A 23,111-nucleotide genomic window follows, 5' to 3' on the forward strand; every position below is an offset into this window, starting at 1 on the left:
TAAACAGAAAAGATCTTTTTTCATGGATCATGAGTAATGAAGATAGCAGTTTTTTTATCTATTATATGTGCATACCTCGATAAAGGCCTGCAACTAAATAGAAAATCAAAAAATTAGTTAACTTAAATACTCTAGTAGATGTCAAAATTATCTCCCCATGACACTTTCCTCATGCATTTGAATTATTATTTTATGTTTCTTCAATCACTCTAATGTTTATGTCATGTTGTATTTAATGTTATGCTCTTAATGGGCCCTTTAATTTGGAAAATAAAAATACTGTATTGTATTGTATTGTATAGTATAAGTTTTAACAATATCTGGCAAGAATTGTATTGTGAGAGAGCACACAAGGTAACTTTTCATAAATTTCAAGTTTGTAAGGGACATAACTCTTACGTTATTAAAAAATCATATGTCCACCATTTTAAAACTTGACCAAGATATTGCTGATATTAACCTATAGTATAGGTTTTATAAATATCAGACAAGAATTGTACCTGTAAGAATGCTGAGGCCATTTTAAAGAGCATAACTCTTTTAAAAAGTCAATCGTCGTAATTTTAGAACTTGTCAGAGATACAGCTGATATTAACCTATAATATAAGTTTTAGAAAAATCTGCCAAGAATTGTACCTGTGGAAGAGATAACAAACAGGACAGAAGGACCAAAAAGAACGGACTGACAGACAGACACACAGTAATTCCATGTTCCCTGCAATGCGTTACATGGGGGACAATGTAAAATGTCACTGTATTGAACTAAGTGTCTCTTTTCACATCGAAACCTGCACAATATTTGGCTGAAGGGGTGGTATCAGGGAAACAAAAAGTTTGTTTACATGGTATTGAAGTAGAACTTAAGTAATTCTAACCTTATGATATCAGTTTCAAACTCCAGGTCCATCTTAGGTAAAACACCAAGTGCCCACAACTGATAGGCCAGTGCAGCTTTACCTATAGCAAACTGTGCTGTATTGGTTCTATCTAAACAATCAACACAATTTGTCCTCACAACACCTGTCTGTAGGCAGCCATAGTCATTTCTGTAACCATGGAAACCTATCAATCTGTTAAAAAGTGGATAATTTCAAAATTTCATGGAACAATTTAGAAACATGTAATCAAATATCTTAAGGTAGCTTAAAATAATAAAAATGTTTACATAATCTAAATCACCTGATTTTACTTGTATATTATGGAAACTGTTTCATACTTTATTTTAGCATTTCATAAAAAAAATGTGAAGCACTAAAAATAAGTACATTGATTTATAGGAAACCATACCGTGCTTGTACTATCACATTTCCATGTTCAATGAACCACAAAATCTGGGTCAAAAGTTTTAAAGTTCATAGCATGATGAACATGTGTATACATTATAGTGAATACAACTTAAAGGATCACTAACCTAAATCTTTAACCTAGTTAGTACAGGACAAACAGACTGACTGTCTCACATCTTCAACCTAGTTAGTACAGGACAAACAGACTGACTGTCTTACATCTTCAACCTAGTTAGTACAGGACAAACAGACTGACTGTCTCACATCTTCAACCTAGTTAGTACAGGACAAACAGACTGACTGTCTCACATCTTCAACCTAGTTAGTACAGGACAAACAGACTGACTGTCTCACATCTTCAACCTAGTTAGTACAGGACAAACAGACTGACTGTCTCACATCTTCAACCTAGTTAGTACAGGACAAACAGACTGACTGTCTCACATCTTCAACCTAGTTAGTACAGGACAAACAGACTGACTGTCTCAATCTTTAACCTAGTTAGTACAGGACAAACAGACTGACTGTCTCACATCTTCAACCTAGTTAGTACAGGACAAACAGACTGACTGTCTCACAGACCAGAAAACATAATGGCTCCCATATACTGTAGGTGATGCATGAAAAGGTATGAATCAACAAAATTTTAACCAACCATTCAAATTTGAATCCATAAATAAAACTATTTCCAAAGCATAATAGATTTTATTTTATAGCAGACGAAGAGATGATAGACATTTTTCTGTACTGTTTAAAAACTTACTCCTCTTGATCCCAGAATTTTTCCTCCACTGGTTTCATCGTCTTTATATACAGTCCCGTCTTTTTTACACACTGCCTAGCTATTTTAGCTAATCTTGACAAAACATCTATATTTTTCCTAAAACAAAATATGTATAGTAGTCTAAGTACCTCTATATAGTGTTTCAGGAAGAAATTGTAAAAAGGGTGCTACATTTTTTAAATATTACTTTCACCAAGTGCCTGAGAAAATGTTAAAAGTCAATCAATCTATGTAAGAATAGATGATCTCGATTTCAGATATCTTAACCATGTTCAATTTGTAACTTTATAAATAGAATTTTAAGTAACAGCTTTATTACTTTGTGTGCATATAGAAGTCATTTTGTAGCACCTTAGGGTTTAATAAAAATAGGGAATGAATTCACTTTTTAAATATTCAGCACATTGTGTATAAGTTGAAAATCTCAGTAGAAAAAAAAAAATTTTGTTTTCTATCTATTGAAAAAATTCCAGTAGACCTATTTTTTTTTTTAAATTTTCATATTTTTTTCACTTTTGACTATTTAAAAAAGAAGATGTGGTATGATTGCCAATGAGACAGCTGTCCACAAGAGACCAAAATGACACAGACATTAACAACTATAGGTCACCTTACAGCCTTCAACAATGAGCAAAGCCCATACCGCATAGTCAGCTATAAAAGGCCCCAATAAGACAACGTAAAACAATTCAAACCAGAAAACTAACGGCCTTATTTATATAAAAGAAATGAATGAAAAAACAAATATGTAACACATAAACAAACGACAACCACTGATTTACAGGCTCCTGACTTGGGACAGGCAAATACTTAAAAAATATGGCGGGGTTAAACATGTTAGCGGGATCCCAACCCTCCCCTAACATTGTCTAGGGCCTAACCTGGGACAGTAGTATAACAGTACAACATAAGAACGAACTATAAAAATCAGTTGAAAAAGGCTTAACTCATCAGATGTACAAAAATACAAGTGGACGTGGCCGGGTACTTGTACATCCCGACAAAAAAGACACTAGGAACAGATCTGAGAGTACTCGCAGTTATCTGACTGCTAGTTCAAAGCCACTAACAACTAATAAAACAAATCATGCATCTAAGACTAAACTATCAATCCGTACAGATCCAACGTCCAATGGATTTAGTGTAAAGACGTCATAAACAGCCAGAGAAAAACATGACCTTGTGCAATGCCAAGTTACAGGTATCAACAGATTGTAGATCCATGAATGTTTATATGTATATAACATAGTAGTAATATTTAGTTATTAGTCAGAACACTTGCTTATTATTGATTGAATATAATAAACCAATACAGAAATAATCATATGATAAAAACTATTACCTTTTACTAAAATAAGCCATATCAAAATCCACATATCTCATGCATTGATCCTCAGGCAGAAACTGGTTTAAGTATTCCACGACATCCTTGTATTCTTCTGATAGTATACTCTCATGTCTTCTCTTCTCTCTTTTCTACAAAAACCAAAAAAAGTCAGCACTGATTCATTTTTGAGTTAGAAAATAATCACACAATGATAAATCTTGATGAACAATTATTTATTATTCTTGTATTGTGTTATAAATCAATTTATAGTGTGTCAAAAAAGTTCTTCAATGACATAAGAGACAAACATAATTTATTCTCCTGGATACTTTATTTCACATTTTATCCTTTCTAGTCAACCTTAGCGGCTATTTATTTTTGGAAATTTTCAAATTTACATGATGTTGTTCTAATATAATGAAAGATACCAGTCTAAAATATTAGTGACGATTTATAGTTTATTATTTTTCTAAACGCGAAAATCAGTTGTATTTACCATAAAAATTGCCTTCTTACCTTAACAAGATTTAAGATTATTACAGGAGAACCATATCTGTGCAACAACTGGTTAAAATGATGTCCTGATACTTTGGCATAGGGGTCCTTCTGATCCACTGAATAAACAAAATCATTTATATATCAATAAAAAGGGTTAAATTTCAATAAGACAGTAATCGAAAGACACACAGAACCATCACACATCTGGAGATCAACAAACAGTTTTCATCAATCGACAGGGTTCTATACAGTTTGTCCAGTTTTAAATTGACCAGACTCCATTAAAGTTGGGAATAAATTGAACCAAGTCTATCAAAGAGCCATCGACACAAAGTCTATCATCAATGATGATGAAAACTGTGCTCATGGCAAGTTGTACTTAACCCTGGTTTTAATAGACAACTTTTGAGTTCGATGAATTTCCGTCAAAAACTTTGGTTTTAGTGAACATCATTCGTCAGTTTAGGGGTATCTTCACTTCCGTTCCCATGTGAAGTGAGTGGTTGGAAACCTATGATGCTATATTGCACAAATTATTTGGTAAATTGAATTCTCATAATTGACAATCAGCACTGTTGCCATTAGGGAATTGTGATTAAGTACCTACAGAACAAACATTATTTCTAGTTTGCCCTGCACAATGACGATCACTTGATGAACTTTAATAGTGCAGGAGTACAGGCAATCCTTATCTGGTAAATGACATAAAGGCACACATAGTTTCTGGTGAAGGACAAACTAGAAAGTGGTCTATTGACTAGCATTGCCAGTTTTCCTGCCTTAGGTGAGAAGTTCTCTCCATACACTCCAGCTTCCTTCACTAATAAAAAGCTATAACCATTATAATAGCCAAGATTGCTGAAAGTGGAATTAAGAACCTATAAACATTCGGTATTATCAATAGTACTTGTTCAGTGAGTATTCTTAAGATATTTTGTATTCATTATTAGATATATTTTCGAAAAGTTACACATACCAAAATAAAAACTTCTCGTCGTTTTGCATGTATAAGACTTTGAGATTAATGAATAACTAGCTTTAAGAACAGCTGGTAAGACTAAAATATAGGTGGGTCAAAATAAACACAGTTGATTACTTAACCAACAAAATAAAAATTAAGAGTACTGCTTACATGAAATAGCAGGTTTCGGTACCATTGTAGAAACATCTTGTGACCAGAACAATGGTACAGAGCCCCTCATCTGTACAAATGATGTTAACTTGGTACGGTCAAGGAATGTTATACTGGCATCATGAACAATCTGTTCTGTCTCCACTTCATTCGCAACATATCCCTTTAGTATTAAGAAAAGTTTATATGTATAATAATTGAAGAAATATAAATTACATCTGCACCAAATCTATTTGGATACGAAATATCTAAACCTAAATTTTTAAACATTCAGTAGTGAACAGGAAAATATTTACTCTTTGCTCTTCTGGTAATTCTTTTGCAAAGAATGTTTATGTTTAGGTCCTTTTTTTAATGGTCAGTGGTAGTTATTTATTAATCTTTTCATACATTGTTTGAAGTCATTAGGAACGGCTTCAAAAGAAAACTTAGATTTCTAGTTAAAAATGGCTATACCTCAATACCAAGTTATTTCTGCTCACATGGTATGCATAGTATGAGTCAATGTATAATTGAATAACTGAAATTACACTAGTATATACCTCAGAATTTGCACCCCTTTTAAGAAATCTGGTACCAGCAAACTGAATTGATCTTCTAGCAATCAGAGTGATGTACAATGCTTTCCCAAATATACATAAATCTGTTATTCGTTAAGAAAACTTAATTATATTAAAATAAGGAGATGTGGCATGATTGCCAATGAGACAATGATCGTCAAAAAGTTAAAATGGAGTGGATGTAAGCAATTATAGGCAACAGCCAAAAACTTGGGAGGAGAGTATTACAATTGCTTTATACTTTAAAGGACTTCTTCTATAATCATTTTCACAGCCTCTTAATTGTGACAAAATACTGATGCAAGACTTTTTTCAAGGATTAAAATGTTTAGATTTATTTGTCAAATGACTGAGTTAAAGAGTATCAGATCTGATTATTGCTTCACATTTACTGGACCAAATGTCAAGTAAAACCTATGGGATCAAAGAAACACTACACTGAAAACATATGGTTAGTAAATTAAACCCCCAAAAAAGTTTTGACTGCAATCAGGTACTCTGGAACTGTAAGCAGTTTCTGATTTACTATGAAATCAATTTATAAACCATGAATATTGGTACGCACCAATATCACCAATATACTTAAGGATACGTTTTTGGTCCACAAATCCATGTATTATAGGTATAAACCAGTCGGTATGTAATATATGTTTACAGGGTTTTATCAGAAACTTGTTCCATAAATATTTCTGTGCGTATCTGTTCTTTATTCCATACACCTCTGAAATAGAAATTATGTTAAAATAAACCTAATTGATGTTGTCATATACTTGAATATTCAAACAAAATCACATATTATTTCTTAACAAATGTAGCATAATGAATTGAAGAAAACTGGTAATTCTGTTGCTTGGATGTATAAAGAGACTGCCACCAAAACCTTTTTTTTCCAAGTTGACAAAAATACAGCTTATATTTGTTTATTACATATCTTAAAAAGTTTAAGATGAAGCGACCCTTTTAATATATTATCCTACATAACACAACATTAAACAATATAAGTAATTAAAATGAAGCGACCCTTTTAATATATTATCCTACATACTACAACATTAAACAATATAAGTAGATGAAGCGACCCTTTTAATATATTATCCTACATACTACAACATTAAACAATATAAGTAATTTTTTACACCTAATGCAGATTTCTTTTTTTAATTTATAACTAAAACATTATTTTGAGTTTATTTTCTTAAATGTTGTTGTTTTAAATTATTCAACATTCTTGTTTCAAATATGGTTAACTGAGAGAAATAGAGACAGTCTAAAAAAAATACCTTACCAGATTGACCTAAGTCAGTACTGTTTGATACACAATCCACTGGCATCATGTTAAACTGTAATGAATGGGTCAAATCATAGCTGTAACTGAAAAAAATAATCAAACATTGAATGGAGAACACTGGCATCATAATAAACTGTAACGAATGTATCAAATCATAGCTGTAACTGAAAACATAATCAACTATTGAATAACATTCAATGTATTTATCTGAAAAATACAATCATTAAATTAATAAAACTCAAATTCAATCAGTTCAATTGCAAAACTTACCAAAAATTTTATTTTGTCTCATTGAAAAATTGTGAAATTATACCTAGAAAAAGCAGCATAGAACTTATAAACATTTTATAATGTTGACTTGAGACTAACCCAAGTAAATTCCTACAAAGAACCCTGCTGCTTTTTTTAACAGTTTTCCTGTGTGTGAAATTTATAAAACTCACCTGAAGTAAAAATTGCTGGACAGGTCAACACTCTCAAATAACTTCTTATACCTTAAAAATATACCCCAAAATATCAAAAAGTTATAACAAAGTCTATTTAAAAGATATGTTCTGATTCTTTTTTTTTTAATCCTATTCTCTTTTTATTTGAATTGACATCTGTATTTTGATACTTTCCATTGACTTTCAAGAAGATACAAACAAAAATAACATATCTTCCTTTTCATTTTATTCTTATTTTTTATTTCTATTTCAGTATTGTTAATATCTACAAATGGAATAAGTAAAAACAATACTGGTAAATAATCAATATATCAATCTAATATTGATTTTGATAGGATGATGTTCGTTATATTAGGGTTTCTTTCATTGTTTTGTCATAGTTCTGGTTATTGGTTTTCTGGTATCAATGGTTTAACATTTTGAAATGTTGCAGCCTTTTCTTGTTGACTAAACCGTATGTTTATGCTCCTTGTTTAAGTATGTACAGTGACAGTGAACTAGCATTGTTAACATTCATGGCATTTTGACTCTAATGGAAAATTATCTCATTTTTATATTAACAGCCTTTTATAGCTATTTAACATATTAATGGTTGATACAAAGTCTAAAAGAAGGAACTAAATAAATGGGGAAAGTGTCAATGGGACACATATGGCCAAGCTTGCATGTAACATTAAAAAGGGACATAACTCAAGAGCTGTAAAAGTGACACTACCCAAATTTGTACTTGATGTGGGTTTTGTGGTAATAAGCAATATTTTCATTTGTAAAGGGACATAACTCTATACTATAATGGGAAAAGTGACATCACCAAATATCTGATTAAATCTGCGTTTTGTGGTAATTAGCACTGTGTATAAGTTTCATAACATTTGGTTGAGGCAAACTAAAGTTAGAGAACAGAAACCAATTTTGGGACGTAGAGACGAACAACATACGTACAGACTTAAAGCCCCTCCAATACTGAAAATGTGTGTATTATACACTAACCTTGATTCATCAGGATGTGTATATTTAACAGTATCATTAGGTATGATTCATAACTTTGTATATCACATGTGTATTATACACTAGCCTTGATTCATCAGGATGTGTATATTTGACAGAATCATTAGGTATAGGTATCATAGCTGTATTCATAACTTTGTATATCACATGTGTATTATACACTAACCTTGATTCATCAGGATGAGTATATTTGACAGTATCATTAGGTATAGGTATCATAGCTGTATTCATAACTTTGTATATCACATGTGGTCCTATTACTGCAACTTTTGCTCTCTGTGTTATTACAATGATGTAATAACCTTCTAGAAACTTTACAAAGCCTGTAAAAAATGACAAATATCTATCCTATAACTTTTACCATAGCAGTTTTCTACATTTATATTATTGGTATTATATTCTTACACCTTTTATACAGTACATTGTACAGTCAAATTACCAAAACCAGCTCACAAGGTGTCATTATGGTATCTCAAGTCAAATACAGGTCTCATTTTCATAAATCTAGCAAAAAATTTTGAAATCTAAATTGAGATAAATTATGAAACTATGATTAAGCAAATATAATGACAAACAATTTAAATAAGTATGAAAGCTTTTGGACCAATTGCTTCAGAATGGTATATTTCACAACAGTCTACACCAAAAACTTTTCCAACTGCATACAATCTGAAGACCAATATTCCGCCATTTTTCTTACAATCTTAACAAAGTTTTGCAAATACTTGCTAGTTCGAAAATGTTTTTACTAGTCTGGAGCATTGAACTAGTGGCAAACAGTACACTTTGGATCAATGTCTGATCTGTATCTTTTAATTATCTTAAGGAGATCCATTATACGACTGCACAATAGTATGACCTCCAATTGAGTGACGATGAGACCAAGAGTGGCCGCGCTATCTTATACATTCGAGGTACCGAAAGGGGTAACTTGGAATAGTGGCAAACAGTACAGACTGTCATAATGCTGGCCAAAAATTGATTAAGTCTAATAGCTCAAGCAAAAGTTGTCAAATGAAAATGGTGGTAAAGTACAGTATAGTTAATTATCAATCATGATAATCTTATCTAGTGACTTTCAAGTGAGGTGATTACTAAATCTTACCAACTATTCCAAAAGCTGAGATAGTTTTAATGAGTCCTGCATCAGATTTTACATCTTTTGGTTGATTTCCATGATTTATCATTGTCAGTAAATTACGTATTTGTATCTGTGTATAAACAGCCTGAAATGAAATCAGAAATGTCATTATGAGCTGGTAGGATGTTACCTCATAAGGAATACATGGAATGCATCAGAAATCTGTTAGAACCAACATTTTTACTAAACAGTCACATTCCTTACGTGTATGTATATTTTGTGGTGGACATTCGGTAGGTTGGTTTCTTCTCGAAGTAATTTCTGAATCGTTTTTTTGAAAGATGAACGTGAATAATATTAGTTTAAAGACTCTTAAATATTCTTGAATTATAATTAAAAAAAAAAACAAACATTAAAAGTTTCCAATGTGATTTCATAGTGATTATATGTACTCCATCTGATGAAGTTTTGTAAAAGTGGTTAAGTTGTTCTTGTGTTGACAATGTTTTAAGTCTGACCTGACCCTTGACTTCTGACCTTGAAAAGCTAAAGGGATTGTTATTTTTTCATTGAAATAATAAGACTGTGTTTAAAACAGCATTCTGTCTGTATGGAGTTCACAAAGTGTGTCTAATTTTATGGATGGACACAAACTTCTATATAAGTTTATAACAAATAGTCCACAAAAATAGGCCTAACTCAAAATTTACAGATCATCCAAATTGTAACAGCATGAATGATATTTATTTAAGTGGCAATTTTGGGGACATTGTCTTTACAACAACAAAAATAAAACTTCCAGGTTTCCAAGAACAGAGAAAATAGTCTGAGAAACTAAAATATGTTCAATTTGGTTTAACGACACACCAATCTGCTACTTTGTCATGAGGGAAGAACAAATTTTGTCTACACTACACTATTAAATACCTTATCATCATGAATAACTAAATCCCTAGATTCAGTTCTGTCAATTTTCAGTACACGAAACTGTGTCTCTGTGGTGTTAGATCCAACTACATATATTCTCTGAAAAAAAAGAATAACTTAAAAAAAAACAAGTACAATTTTCCAAGTTTAAAAGGGCATAACTTTATAATTCTATATCTCTAGAAAAATGAATGTCTGACTGCCCAAATTCAGGCTCTTCTGTTTGTTGTGGTAACGTGGTTCATAGCATTGTGTTTGCATTGAGTTTTATAAAATTGGCATTGGCTGAAGGGTTTATTTGTTATAAAATAGAAATTGTTGGCAGCCCTGTATCTTCATTAATTTGATAACCCGTTTTTTCCTATGACGTTTCCCCTTACATTATGATATTGTAAAGTCAATTGTAAAATACTGGTATAGATTTGAAAATCTTACAACTGAATTCAGTCTATTGAAAGATGCTTATAAATGCAGCCAAGAGCTTCACAAATCTAACATAACTTCTTGGTTCTCATTTGTTAAAAAAGTATTAGAAGTTTTTGAAATTAAACAAGAAGTAAAACATTTCGGAAAATATAAATTTTTGAACATATCTAGTAAATTAATTCACACTAAATATATTAGCAATTGGTATGCTAGCCAAAATAAAGCTTCTGATGGAAAACTGTTTAATTATGTGAAATTTAAGCAGAATTTTGGTTATGAAAATTATCTCTCTTTAATTAAGAACTTTGATTTTAGAAGATCTATATGCAAATTACGTATTTCTGCTCATAAGCTTCAAATTGAAGTTGGTCGTTTTTCAAATATTCCACGAAATGAAAGAATTTGCAAAAAATGCTCCTCTGGCTGTGTTGAAGATGAAATCCATTTTTTAACTAACTGTGAAAATTTTAAATCGGATAGAGATGCTCTCTTTGACTTTGTTTGCCAAAGAATTCCGAATTTTTCTATACTTGATAATCAGCATAAATTTATTTATTTATTAAACTGTGAAGACAATCAGGTCCTTAATGCTGTTGGTAAATTTATTAAAGTGAATATGAGTTAGTAATTGTATTGTAACTGTATGTAAAAAAATTGTTTGTATCTATGTATCTATGCAAATCAATATTCTTTTGCCTTATTCATGTATGCTCTGTATGCCCCTTGTGGGCCCTTAATTGGAAATAAAATATGTTCTGTTCTGTTCTATGTAGCAAAAGTTGAAACCGTTAAAAAAATTAGAAAGTAGTGTTCAATCATATAGATATTATATTGCAAAGAGATAATATCAAAAAAAAATCAACAACAAAGTTTTCTAAAATTTATAGAGAGTTGTCTGTTATAAACAAGAATGTGTCCTCAGTACACAAATGCCCCACTCGCACTATCATTTTCTATGTTCAGTGGACCATAAAATTGGGTTAAAATCTCTAATTTGGCATTAAAATTAGAAAGATCACATCATAGGGAACATGTGTACCAAGTTTGAAGTCGATTGGACTTCAACTTCATCAAAAACTACCTCGACCAAAAACTTTAACCTGAAGCGGGACAGATGGACGAACGAACGAACGAACGGACGAACGAATGAACGGACGCACAGACCAGAAAACATAATGCCTCTCTACTATCGTAGGTGGGGCATAAAAACATAATAAATGGAAATATTACATTCTATGTGCATCATACAAGAGCTGGTACCTCTGTGTAGAGTTAACATGGAATAATTTATGAAGTTGTTTTCTTAATGTCTAGTGACAAATATTTCATGCATATTCATGACAAGAACAAATTAATAATAAATACAATACTATACTCCAGGGTTTCCGCTGGCGGTCGCCATTTTCGCATTTTGCGAAAAAATAATAATTGTGGCGATAAAAATTTGTCATTTGCGAAAGAATTTGGCGAAAGAAATAAAAAAATATATATAATATACAACGATTTATTTTCCTCCATCTTGTTTATTTACTTTTTTCGAGTTTCTCGGACTTTACCTGATCAGACAATACTCGAAATTCACCTTAACCTCATTAAGATTTTGACAGAAAATCAATAATCAGCTGATTGCATTAATAGCTATCGACAACAAAGGACTAATTAATAAAGGTTTTGATTGAAATGTTTGACAAAATGATATGGTTAAATGGTTTCCGCTAAATGTCACATACAGAATTTATTTACCACTTTGCGATGCACGTGTTTGAAGCAAACTTTTGACGTCTCCTCTCCTTTTAAAGATAGTTTAGAAAAGAAAGCTGTTGTTGTGACGAAAAATGTTCAAAAGCAAGAAATATCCGATTTAAAACTTTAATTATCCTTTGACTTTAATACTACTTTAAATTCGTTTGAGTGACAAACGTGTTTCAAACATAGTTTTAAGTCTCAACTTTTTCACTTACTATGATCAAGAAAAGAAAACTGTCGTTATGAAGAAATTTTTCAAAAAGGTTGGGAACAACCCCTCGAATGAGAGTAACCCTTCAATGTGCACAATGACTGCACATGAAATGAGGGATCAATTTCATGTGATAAAAGCTTTTGTTTTTTTGTAAAAACCACTTCTTAGTACAAAATGGCACATCAGTATTTTTCTTATAAAGAAACTTTCCCTACAAATATACTGGTATTATATGATGAAAACATGTCCATTAATTTGTTATATTCCAGGACTTATATCTTCTTTATTAATAAAAGTATAGTGGCCCCTCATTTGGAAAAGTTGTTTAAAAATAAATGAATATTTGTCCCTTTTAAGTTGAAAAATTCTGTTGTTTTAAAGTAAATGTTTAGTGTTTATTCATTAAAATGTAGACTCTAAAATAAGTTAAAGAGAATAAACATAGACACAATGGGGCAAAATCATCTTATTTAAGGGAGGAGGGGGGTTAATAAAAAGGTAAATTTTAAACGAAAAATATATTTATGTTACTTGGCGAAAAAAATAATAAAGTGGCGAAAAATATATTGTTTTGGCGAAAGAGGTGGCGAAAAAAATAATTGACCCAGGGGAAACCCTGATACTCTATAGGTATGGTGAGATCATATGTTTTAGTAGTCAATTACATTCATACTATGCATGCTTTTTAATGGAAATTGTAACGTCAAAATGCATTCTGGATAATAACATGAAACCCATAAACATAATATGGAGATAGTTCCTACAATGGGGTCTCATTGGAGGTTCGGATCTGGATCCCGTGTACTGTTTTGTCAGATTCCCGTATCCAGCTTAAACTATGTACGTAAGCTTAAGCAATTTTCTTTTTTTTTTAATTTCCTGTGATCCACTAGACTTCATTTCCCGTTTTCACGTCACAATAATTTGACTTTCATGCCTCACCCTTAGACCCCAATGAGACCCACTACAATTGGTTGACAGGCAGGTGGAAAGACTGTTGGCGTGTTGCAGAAAAGACCACCTTATTCTTCTTATTTCAATCAGTTCATAACTTGCATTCACATTTACAGAGGTTGATAGACATGTTTATAATTTTTTTCTGGTGAAACTGCAACGTCACTCGAAAAGGGTACTACGACCCATCACTCAGGTATAGTTTATATATCATCGTGTAATGTGTTTTCGTACTAATAACAATTTTCACTGCTTACAGTTTTTACTGTTGAGTTTTTATTTAGGTGTTTACTCAGATTTAAAAAGCATGTGACATTGTCCTGTAGATTGATTTTAGGTATCTAGTTTTTTTGTCAATGATTTCTACGATTTTTTACTATTTCCGATTACTTTGCGATTTTTGTATGTCAAAAAAACGGCGTCATATGTTTTCGTATGAAATAAAAATTGGATCAGTACACGGACAGGAAATGACTACAAAATCCGGAAATAAATTTTTTCTAAAGTCGTGGTTCTGGTGATCGCTTGAATCATAAAAAAAGTTATTAAATACTTTTCAGTACTAAAAATTACTAGTAAATAGTATAAGGTTGGTGTTTCGTGTGATGAAATTTTTAGATTTTGATTAATTTTCAGATTGGCACCTGGTTTGTACAAAATACATTATTTTTTCTAAAATAAAATGCAGTTTTCAAAATTTATGATTTAATATAAAAAGTTAAGACTGTTTTCATCTTCATGTATCAAGGATGTATAAAAAAAAATTGTCAATGAAATATTGAATAGTTGGATTTTGAACAACCATTTTATATAAGAACCCTGCTAATTTTAACTCGATGGTTTGTGATTAAAACGGCCAAAAAAACACATGACAGTCATATGTCTTGAAGATCCGGTGTCTGACTTGCAATAAACATATCTGGACTTTATTTTAACCCTTCAGAATTTTTTTCCACAACTATTCTAGTGATGCGTATTTTTGACATTAAATAAAAATGGCTAAATAGGTCAGTTTTATTTAATTTGTTCTAACGTCTTTAAAAAGCGACGTTGAATATGTTTTAAATATATCAAGTTGTAGTGGTGTTGTTGTTCTAAATATAGAAACAGAAAAACATGCCACAATGTACGCGTATGCAGTCGAAACCGACGAAATGTGGTTGATACGAAAACATATGACATACGAAAACATATGACACGACGATATAGAGACTACTATATGTGCAAATAATTTGTTACCAGTACTGCAGTGCATGTGACCTGAGACATCTACATCTAATCACTCGAAAAGGGTACTTCGACCCATCACTCAGGTATAGTTTATATATAGAGACTACTATATGTGTTATAGTAGTCTCAGATGTGACTGAGTGTGAGGAAGTATTTTATTTATGATAACTGTCATTTAATGTTTAAGATTAAATACAAATCTTGATATTGAACAAAAACCTGTGGTGGGTTTAAATAAAGTATATACCGCTTTTGTTTCATATAAAACAACTTTTTGAATGCAAGAAATAATAGATCTGTCCATTTTTTCGTCTGGTCAAAGCTGATCAAGGGGAGATAATTGTTTGTAAACACTTTAAAGATTAAGACAAAATATACGATCAGCATCTATTACACGCTTAAAGGATTGGGAAAGGGAAAATAAAATAGTAGAAGAAAATGTGATACTATAAGTTTTATGAACGTTTACGACCTGAGAAAGTAGTTTGGTATGATATTTTTTTTAAATGAAGAAAACCATATGTTTTTCATCATATATGAAAGTGTAAGGTCATGAAACTTTTTGAAAGTCAGGAGGTGACTGGTCGAGATTGTTCTCTCGGTTTCATCAGTCTAACTCTGTAAAAAGTATTTTCACAATCTGTCAGATAAAAAGGGTATCGGTATTAACCAGATTGCACATGTTAAGCTTCCCCCTTAGCGAACTTTGACTAACACCTTGACAAAAACTAAAAATTGTGAAATGGACATGAGTTTTGCTATTTACTTCTCTGTCATTTGGTCTCTTATAGGGGAGGGTGTCGGAGGAGTCCTGATCCTGGATCTCCTGTAGTTGGTGATCACAATACTGGTTACCAGTATTCCACAATACTGGTATACAAATTTTGTACGAATATTGTAATTTTTTTTTTAAACAACAATACTGATTTACCAGTATTGTAGTTATATTGTTGACTATACTTCTACGATAGTAGAGGGGCATTATGTTTTCTGGTCTGTGCGTCTGTTCGTCCGTCTGTCTGTCCCGCTTCAGTTTAACGTTTTTGGTCAAGGTAGTTTTTGATGAAGCTGAAATCCATTCAACTTCAAACTTAGTATACATGTTTCTTATGATATGATCTTTCTAATTTTACAGCCAAATTAAACTTTTGACCCCAATTTCACGGTCCAATGAATATAGAAAATGAAAGTGTGAGTTTCAGGTTAAAGTTTTTGGTCAAGGTAGTTTTTGATGAAGTTGAAGTCCAATCAACTTGAAACTTAGTACACATGTTCCTTTTGTGATCTTTCTAATTTAATGCCAAATTAGATTTTTTACCCAATTTCACGGTCCATTGAACATGTAAAATAATAGTGCGAGTGGGGCATCTGTGTACTTTGGACACATTCTTGTTTACAGATATTTTAATACATGTATACTAAGAGCATATGCATTTGTTGGTCTTTAGTAATCTTTCTCAATAAATATGATACAAGATATATGATACATTAAACATAATAGGTAGGGAAACCTGATTATAATCAAATTAACTAGTTTGTTTACATAAATGTTAAGGGTAGTTAAAGCAGTTGATTTAGAACCATGGGCAATACAATTTGTAGCAGATATACATGTATCTCGGACTTCTCTTGAACTGAATTTTAATGTGCGTATTGTTATGCGTTTACTTTTCTACATTGGTTAGAAGTATAGGGGGAGGGTTGAGATCTCACAAACATGTTTAACCCCGCCGCATTTTTGGCTTGTCCCAAGTCAGGAGCCTCTGGCCTTTGTTAGTCTTGTATTATTTTAATTTTAGTTTCTTGTGTACAATTTGGAAATTAGTATGGCGTTCATTATCACTGGACTAGTATATATTTGTTTAGGGGCCAGCTGAAGGACGCCTCCGGGTGCGGGAATTTCTCGCTACATTGAAGACCTGTTGGTGACCCTCTGCTGTTGTTTTTTATTTGGTCGGGTTGTTGTCTCTGACACATTCCCCATTTCCATTCTCAATTTTATCTACTGGTACAAATATTCAAATACTATGTATTACACAAGAACTCCTACAGTAAGAAAGTCATACAGTTGCTATCTCAACAAGCTTGAAATCTACAAAGCATAAGAGAAAGTCCACAGACTGGATACATAAATATCAATTTTGTAAGTGGGGGCTGCAGAAATGCCATCTGAAGAAGAAATAAACAAAACCAATGCTGATGATACAGAAGCTATAACAGCATTAATGTCAATATATAATTCACTAAAATGTACTATTGAGTCTTGGAAAGAGAGAGCTGGAAGAAAACATAGAAGAAAGTAAAGAGTTTGTTAAAATGCCGAGACAGTACGGTTCTCAAAACATCAGAACAGGGCTCACGCTACCAGGCGACTTGGGCGAAGAAGTTGCTTTCCCGACCATCACTTCTATTTCCCCGACCCCCAAAAGCGAAAACAAGTCGCCCTGTTCTTGATGATACTCGCTTTCAGTCGCTTCCGTCATCGGACATTTTCAATTTTTACCAAGTTGATGAAACATCAATTTTTTATTGATAATTAAAGAAATTTAGACCTAAACGATTGATTATCTTAAGAAAAGAGGTTGAAGGATTGTCTTTGCAGTGTGTAGCAGGTTATTTGATAAAAATACAACTTTTTATCACTTCGTGCATTTCCACAAGTTCCAGTGGTTGTTACTCAAAGACGTACATCAACCTAAATTTCGGCGGCAAAATAAGTTTGTTACTTCATTTAAACGTGATAAAAGTTGCCTCCAGTAAATGTTCAATCAATTTATTGCATTAACATGATTAAAAACGTCATGTTCTTTTCCAAATAACTTGTCAAACATCGTTTATTTTTGTAAATTTTCTTGCATTCGTCTGCCATTGACCGATTTCTAAACTACGGATCTGAACCGGACCAGCTATGACCGAAATCCGTACTTTTACAATAATTACTACGGACGCACGGATGGAACAGCTGACAGAAGAATATTGATCCCAAAGGGAAAAATTACGTTTTCCACACGCATTAAGCGACTTTATGTTACATCTAATTGATTGGTGTATATAATTCCCTATATTTTTTATGGATTGTTTCAAAGTTGCTTAACTCTGAGACTATTAATTATATGAGACATATATACACATGTGTATATATGTCTCTGATTATATTATGGCCCAGCTTAATAACTTTTATATTTTTTTATGAGAAACACTGAATTTCATACACAAGATAGATTTGAATTAAATTGTAATTGATATATTATAATTTCTTTACATTTTTTAAAATAAATTTTTTTTTTTTAGTGCTAGATATAAATATTTAGTTTGTAGTTTCTCAAAACCTTAGTTAAACTTAAACAACTTTTAATTTGAAATGTTACTTTAATTTTATTCTCAGATATGAATTGAATAATATAAAAAGAACATTATTTACATATGACCCTTTATACTATACTGTAAATTCAGAAATTATTGCGAGGTTTTTATTATTGCGAATAATGCGACAGAGTTGTAAACGCAATAATTAAAACTCGCAATTTGTAATATCTTAACTGAATTAAGCATGACTTTTCTCAAAATCGTAATAATTAAAATTGCATTTAATTTAAAATGACAAAATCGCAATAATAAATGAACGCAATAATTTCTGAATTTACAGTAGTAAAATCCAAACATTGTAGCGCACCGTGCCAATGAATAAAGGGGGGTATCTGCTCGGAAGAACGTGCAATAAAATGATTATTTCATGATGACTGAACAATTAGAAATGTCTTGCACATTGATCTTTTTACTGATTTCACGAAACACTGTGAATAACGAATATCTCAAAAAGATCTCTGATGATGCAAAATTTTACAAAATTTAGCAATTTCAAGCAGGAAAATGTTAATCTTCATGTTTATTGCATACCAAAGACTTGATTAAAAAACTTGGCAATAGGGAATCAATGTCTTACTTCTGAATCAACTATACATTTAATATATGTTAAAAAGTAGCATGAAAACTTGATAAAAATAATAATTTGATATATTCGCAAGAAAAAAACAAAGCGTTGAATACTTAGGCTACTACATACAGCGCAATCCTTCATAAGCAAGCGTTATGTCAATAGAGTACAAATATAGGCCTTGTGTCAAAATGTCTAATTTTGGTTGCTAAGGAGTGTAAACAATAAAATTGACATGTATTGTCATTCTTAAACACTCAATCCCATCAGAAGTTGATTTAGAATCTAAATATCAATAGATTTGTGGTATGAAAAGTCTTAAATTAAACAATTCTGAGCTGCTTGGTAAGTATGCCATAATTAAGGTAGCAATAAAAGTTAGGAAAAAAATATCAAAATTTGCCCTCATAAATTTTACCGTCCCCTTTAAATTGCTTTCTTGCAATATTAAGCTTACTATTTGTGTCATATATGTGCATATGCATGTAATCAGAATCTTCCATAGATTTTATATCCAGTATATAAAATGGTTAAAAATAGTTTCTTTTGGTTGATCCATGGCAACAATCTGCATTTATTTGCTATAAAATATTGCAAAAAGGGGGAAAGGATGTCACATATTTCCCCAAAATTTGGCTAAAAGTAGAATTTCAATCACTTGAAGTTTATTGTAATACCTTTTCTGAAGCTGTTTAAGGAATGACTAATATTTTTTCTGTCTATGAAGAAATAACATAAAAAATTTGGTGCACACTGAATAACGCGCACAGTGGGTTATTAAACAGTGTGCACCACATTTTTTATGTTATATCGAATAGACAAAAAAAATATTACAGTCATTTCTTATAAGTTAATTCTAAATTCCATTATAAACCGTAGAAAACAATGAAAAAACGTTGATGACGTCACAGTCACATGACTAAATTATGTCTATGGGCTCATAACAAAATAACGTCAGCCAATCAGAAGACGTGTTACATCCAAAATTAAATTATTTACATATATCTTTCAGTTAATCCAATGAAAATCATGTCTTTTGTCTCATTTTTTTGTAAAATTGCGTCAAAAACTTCTTGTAGAAAAAAAGTGTTTGTAAACATTACATTAATTTCTGGACCGATGGCTGGTATAGCTATGAAAATATGTACAGTCAAACAGAAAATAGCCAATAAAACATGTAAAAAATAATCTTGATGGTCTTATAAACCATCTTTGAAGGCTAAGTTAGTACTTAGTTGTCTAAAAATGAATTTTATTGGGGTTTTCATTTGTATGACGTCATGTTTGGAAATGACTTACAGACTTAATTCGTCAAAAGCTTTCATGGACTTTTCGTTCTCTAACTTTATTTTGCCTAGACCAAATGTTATGAAACTTATACAGAATGTTAATGACCACTAAATACAGACCGGGTTTGAATTTTGGTAACGTCACTTTTACTGTTACTTTACATTACTAGAGTTATGCCTCTTTACAAAGGGAAAAAATGCTAAATATTTTGTTTCCGTACTCTAACTTAAGTTTGCCTCAACCAAATGTTATGAAACTTATACACAATGATTATTACTACAATATACAGATCAATTGTGAACTGTGGTGCTGTCACTTTTACTGTTCTAGAGGTATGCCCTTTTCAAATGGACAATTTGCTGAAAAATTTCAAAAATATCAATCAATTATATTTTTTTTAGATTGGAGTTATCCTCCTTTGTCCATGATTATAGTTGAATCAGCTGCAATCAATGCTTTTTAAAATCTTCTTAAAAAAATTGGAGTTATCTTTCTTTGACCAGAATGGTAGTTGAATCAACTAAAACCAATTTTGCTTTTATACAATGTTTCTGTTCTCTTAACTTAAGTTTGTCTCAACTAAATTCAATGAAATGTATATATATATTGTAATGCTTCTTACCACTAAACTCAGTTGAAGTTCAAATTTTGGCAGCTACACATTTACAGTTTTTGGAAAGATTGGAACTTGTTCTAAATCTTTCTTAAGGCACTGGCCTCCCTAACAACACGACAGGTTAGCTACTAAATGTATTCACTGCACTGAAATATAGTTCCCTATAGTTCTCATGTATTTGCACATAATACACATATAAACTGTGAAAAAAATGGTATATGTTTGGAGCAGTTCATTCAAGAATGTATGTCATTAAGATGTGTGTATGTGCAGGCTTTTTTAATGAGTTTGATTGAGTATTGATAAAATACTAGTATGATTGACAACTGTCATTATCACCAAACAATCAGAGACAAGGTGGACCTTTAATTACAATGCCCCACCTCCTTAACTGCCAATCAAATTGACCACATTACTTATCAATCTCAGTCTTACATAATTATACAGACCAATATACAAATATTTGACCTCATAATTGAATGTACACAAATACATGTATATATATTAGGTGTTTGTATACATATAAGGATGATAGATTTATCCATTGCCCATTACTTTTGATCTACACTACATAAAGTGAATTTACAAAAGTGACTCTGTAAACTATGTCTGAAAGATAAATGATTAATTTAGAATTAACAAGATCTTTAAAAAAAAATGTAAAGGTATTCAAGTAAGGTCTATAATTTACTTGATAAATTTCCAATAATCATCTGTAACTTTAAAATCAACAATTTAGGTTAGTTCACTTATATTTTTTTTATCAGTAATTAATTAATTGGCTTGAAACAGTTAGTAAAATTTGAAAAGTTTAAATTTATACATGTATAACAAAAAATTTATTTTTTAAATTTTATTCCCCTTGACAAATGTCTATTAACAATTTTAGTCAGATGAACATATAGAAGAAGTGAATATATAATTTTGCAATCACGAAAGATAAAATCCACATTTCAATAGAATAAGTTTTTTTAATTTGTTTACGTTGAAAAGTACATAAATAAATGTAATTTTCAGTATTAGTGCTTTATTAATGTTCTTTTTTTGTCCCCACCATACCTTGATATGAAATTATTCAAACTATTCTTCCAATCTTTCCATGAGTGATATCCATCACTTTGATTAAGTTATGTCCCTTTATAACGTTATACATTAGCGGGGGCATCATCTGTGTCCCTATGGACACATTCACTATTTATTTTTTTATGCATCTGAATAAGAATAAAAGTTATGTAGTCTTTTTTCAATTACATTTTTTAAAACAATAAAATCGGCATAGCGTTTGCAAATAGGTCCCTATACATGTGGATTTACATGTAATATTTTTGCTCTTTTTATCTCAATTCAAAGGTTACTTCTCTTATAAGGTTAGTTTTGTTTTGTCCCCAGGTTGATATTGATGTTGATCCAGAAAAAAGTTAGAATGGCATATTTTTACTAAATAAGCAATAATTGCTCTTATATCTTCTAGTTGTTTTCACTAGAAAGGGAAGAAGTTCCTATTATAATCATTGATTATAATCGTCAATTTTTGGTTCTATCTATGTCATTTCAACATTAATCATGTTAATTAGATGTCAAGGTAATTACGTGTATATATGATTTAAAACTTTATTGTTGGTTCTGTAATTTTAGTTTATTTATGACCTAATAGCATCTGCTTATTATTTCCATTCAAGTAATCATTCCATGATTTACTTTGTACAAAAAGAATGTCAACAAAAAAATCTGTATGAAAAGATATACAGATCAATTTTTGACTCTTTAATTTGCTATGTAAACAATTTGTAGTAGTAAAAATCTGTTTATTTATTGATAACATTGGGCCAGCTGTTACATGTGTTACATGTAGATTTCTTTCCATTTTTTTTTATCACTTACTGAACTTATTTAAATAGATATATTTAGCCATTGAAGGCATAAAAAGAAGTTATTATTAACAGTATGCTGTGGAATTTATATTAAGTGCTAAAAGATTTGATAACAACATGAAAAATTCTTCAATTGAGGATTTATCATTGAAGTTATATTTGTGTGATGAAGTGTAAGATTAGCCAAGTTTTGTATTGAACATGATGAAACGAATGATACAAAATCACTCCAAAAATGTACATCATTAGGACATGTAAGAACAACAAAAAAAGGGTCAGTGGATGGGAGAGGAGTAATTTTTCTCTATTCTGTACTTTTTGGCCATTACTCTATATCTGTTATCCACATCATTACCCTCACTTAGATACAGATGGGCATGTTTTTTATAGCACTTATCTGTCTGTTTGTCATTACTTAATTTATTGTCAACACAATATTTTATATTAAAATTACTTTAATGGTTACAATGTAATGTCTTTTCCCTTTGTTTTC

At 31.2% G+C, this 23,111-nt stretch overlaps 1 protein-coding gene across 3 annotated transcripts in view; it reads right to left on the bottom strand.

Annotated features, from left to right (window-relative positions):
- The window catches only part of LOC143048407 (polyphosphoinositide phosphatase-like), a 37,771-nt gene extending 22,531 nt beyond the window's left edge, over positions 1 to 15,240 (bottom strand). For 2 of the 3 annotated variants that reach the window (XM_076222087.1, XM_076222086.1), the window contains exons 1-13: positions 15,155 to 15,240; positions 10,338 to 10,436; positions 9,435 to 9,555; positions 8,496 to 8,652; positions 7,319 to 7,369; positions 6,873 to 6,958; positions 6,180 to 6,308; positions 5,570 to 5,670; positions 5,028 to 5,190; positions 3,914 to 4,011; positions 3,413 to 3,546; positions 2,050 to 2,166; positions 876 to 1,070 (exon numbers count right to left, since the gene is read on the bottom strand). In XM_076222087.1, the coding sequence (XP_076078202.1) occupies positions 876 to 1,070; positions 2,050 to 2,166; positions 3,413 to 3,546; positions 3,914 to 4,011; positions 5,028 to 5,190; positions 5,570 to 5,670; positions 6,180 to 6,308; positions 6,873 to 6,958; positions 7,319 to 7,369; positions 8,496 to 8,652; positions 9,435 to 9,555; positions 10,338 to 10,436; positions 15,155 to 15,211 (1,508 nt within the window). In that variant the 5' untranslated portion in view covers positions 15,212 to 15,240. Of the gene's footprint in view, positions 1 to 875; positions 1,071 to 2,049; positions 2,167 to 3,412; positions 3,547 to 3,913; positions 4,012 to 5,027; positions 5,191 to 5,569; positions 5,671 to 6,179; positions 6,309 to 6,872; positions 6,959 to 7,318; positions 7,370 to 8,396; positions 8,476 to 8,495; positions 8,653 to 9,434; positions 9,556 to 10,337; positions 10,437 to 15,154 lie in introns of those variants that run through there. The other variant, XM_076222088.1, reaches the window with a different exon arrangement.
- Between the last annotated feature and the right edge of the window lie 7,871 nt (positions 15,241 to 23,111).

The sequence above is a fragment of the Mytilus galloprovincialis genome, chromosome 10 (genome assembly GCF_965363235.1).
Source record: "Mytilus galloprovincialis chromosome 10, xbMytGall1.hap1.1, whole genome shotgun sequence".
NCBI lineage: Eukaryota > Metazoa > Mollusca > Bivalvia > Mytilida > Mytilidae > Mytilus > Mytilus galloprovincialis.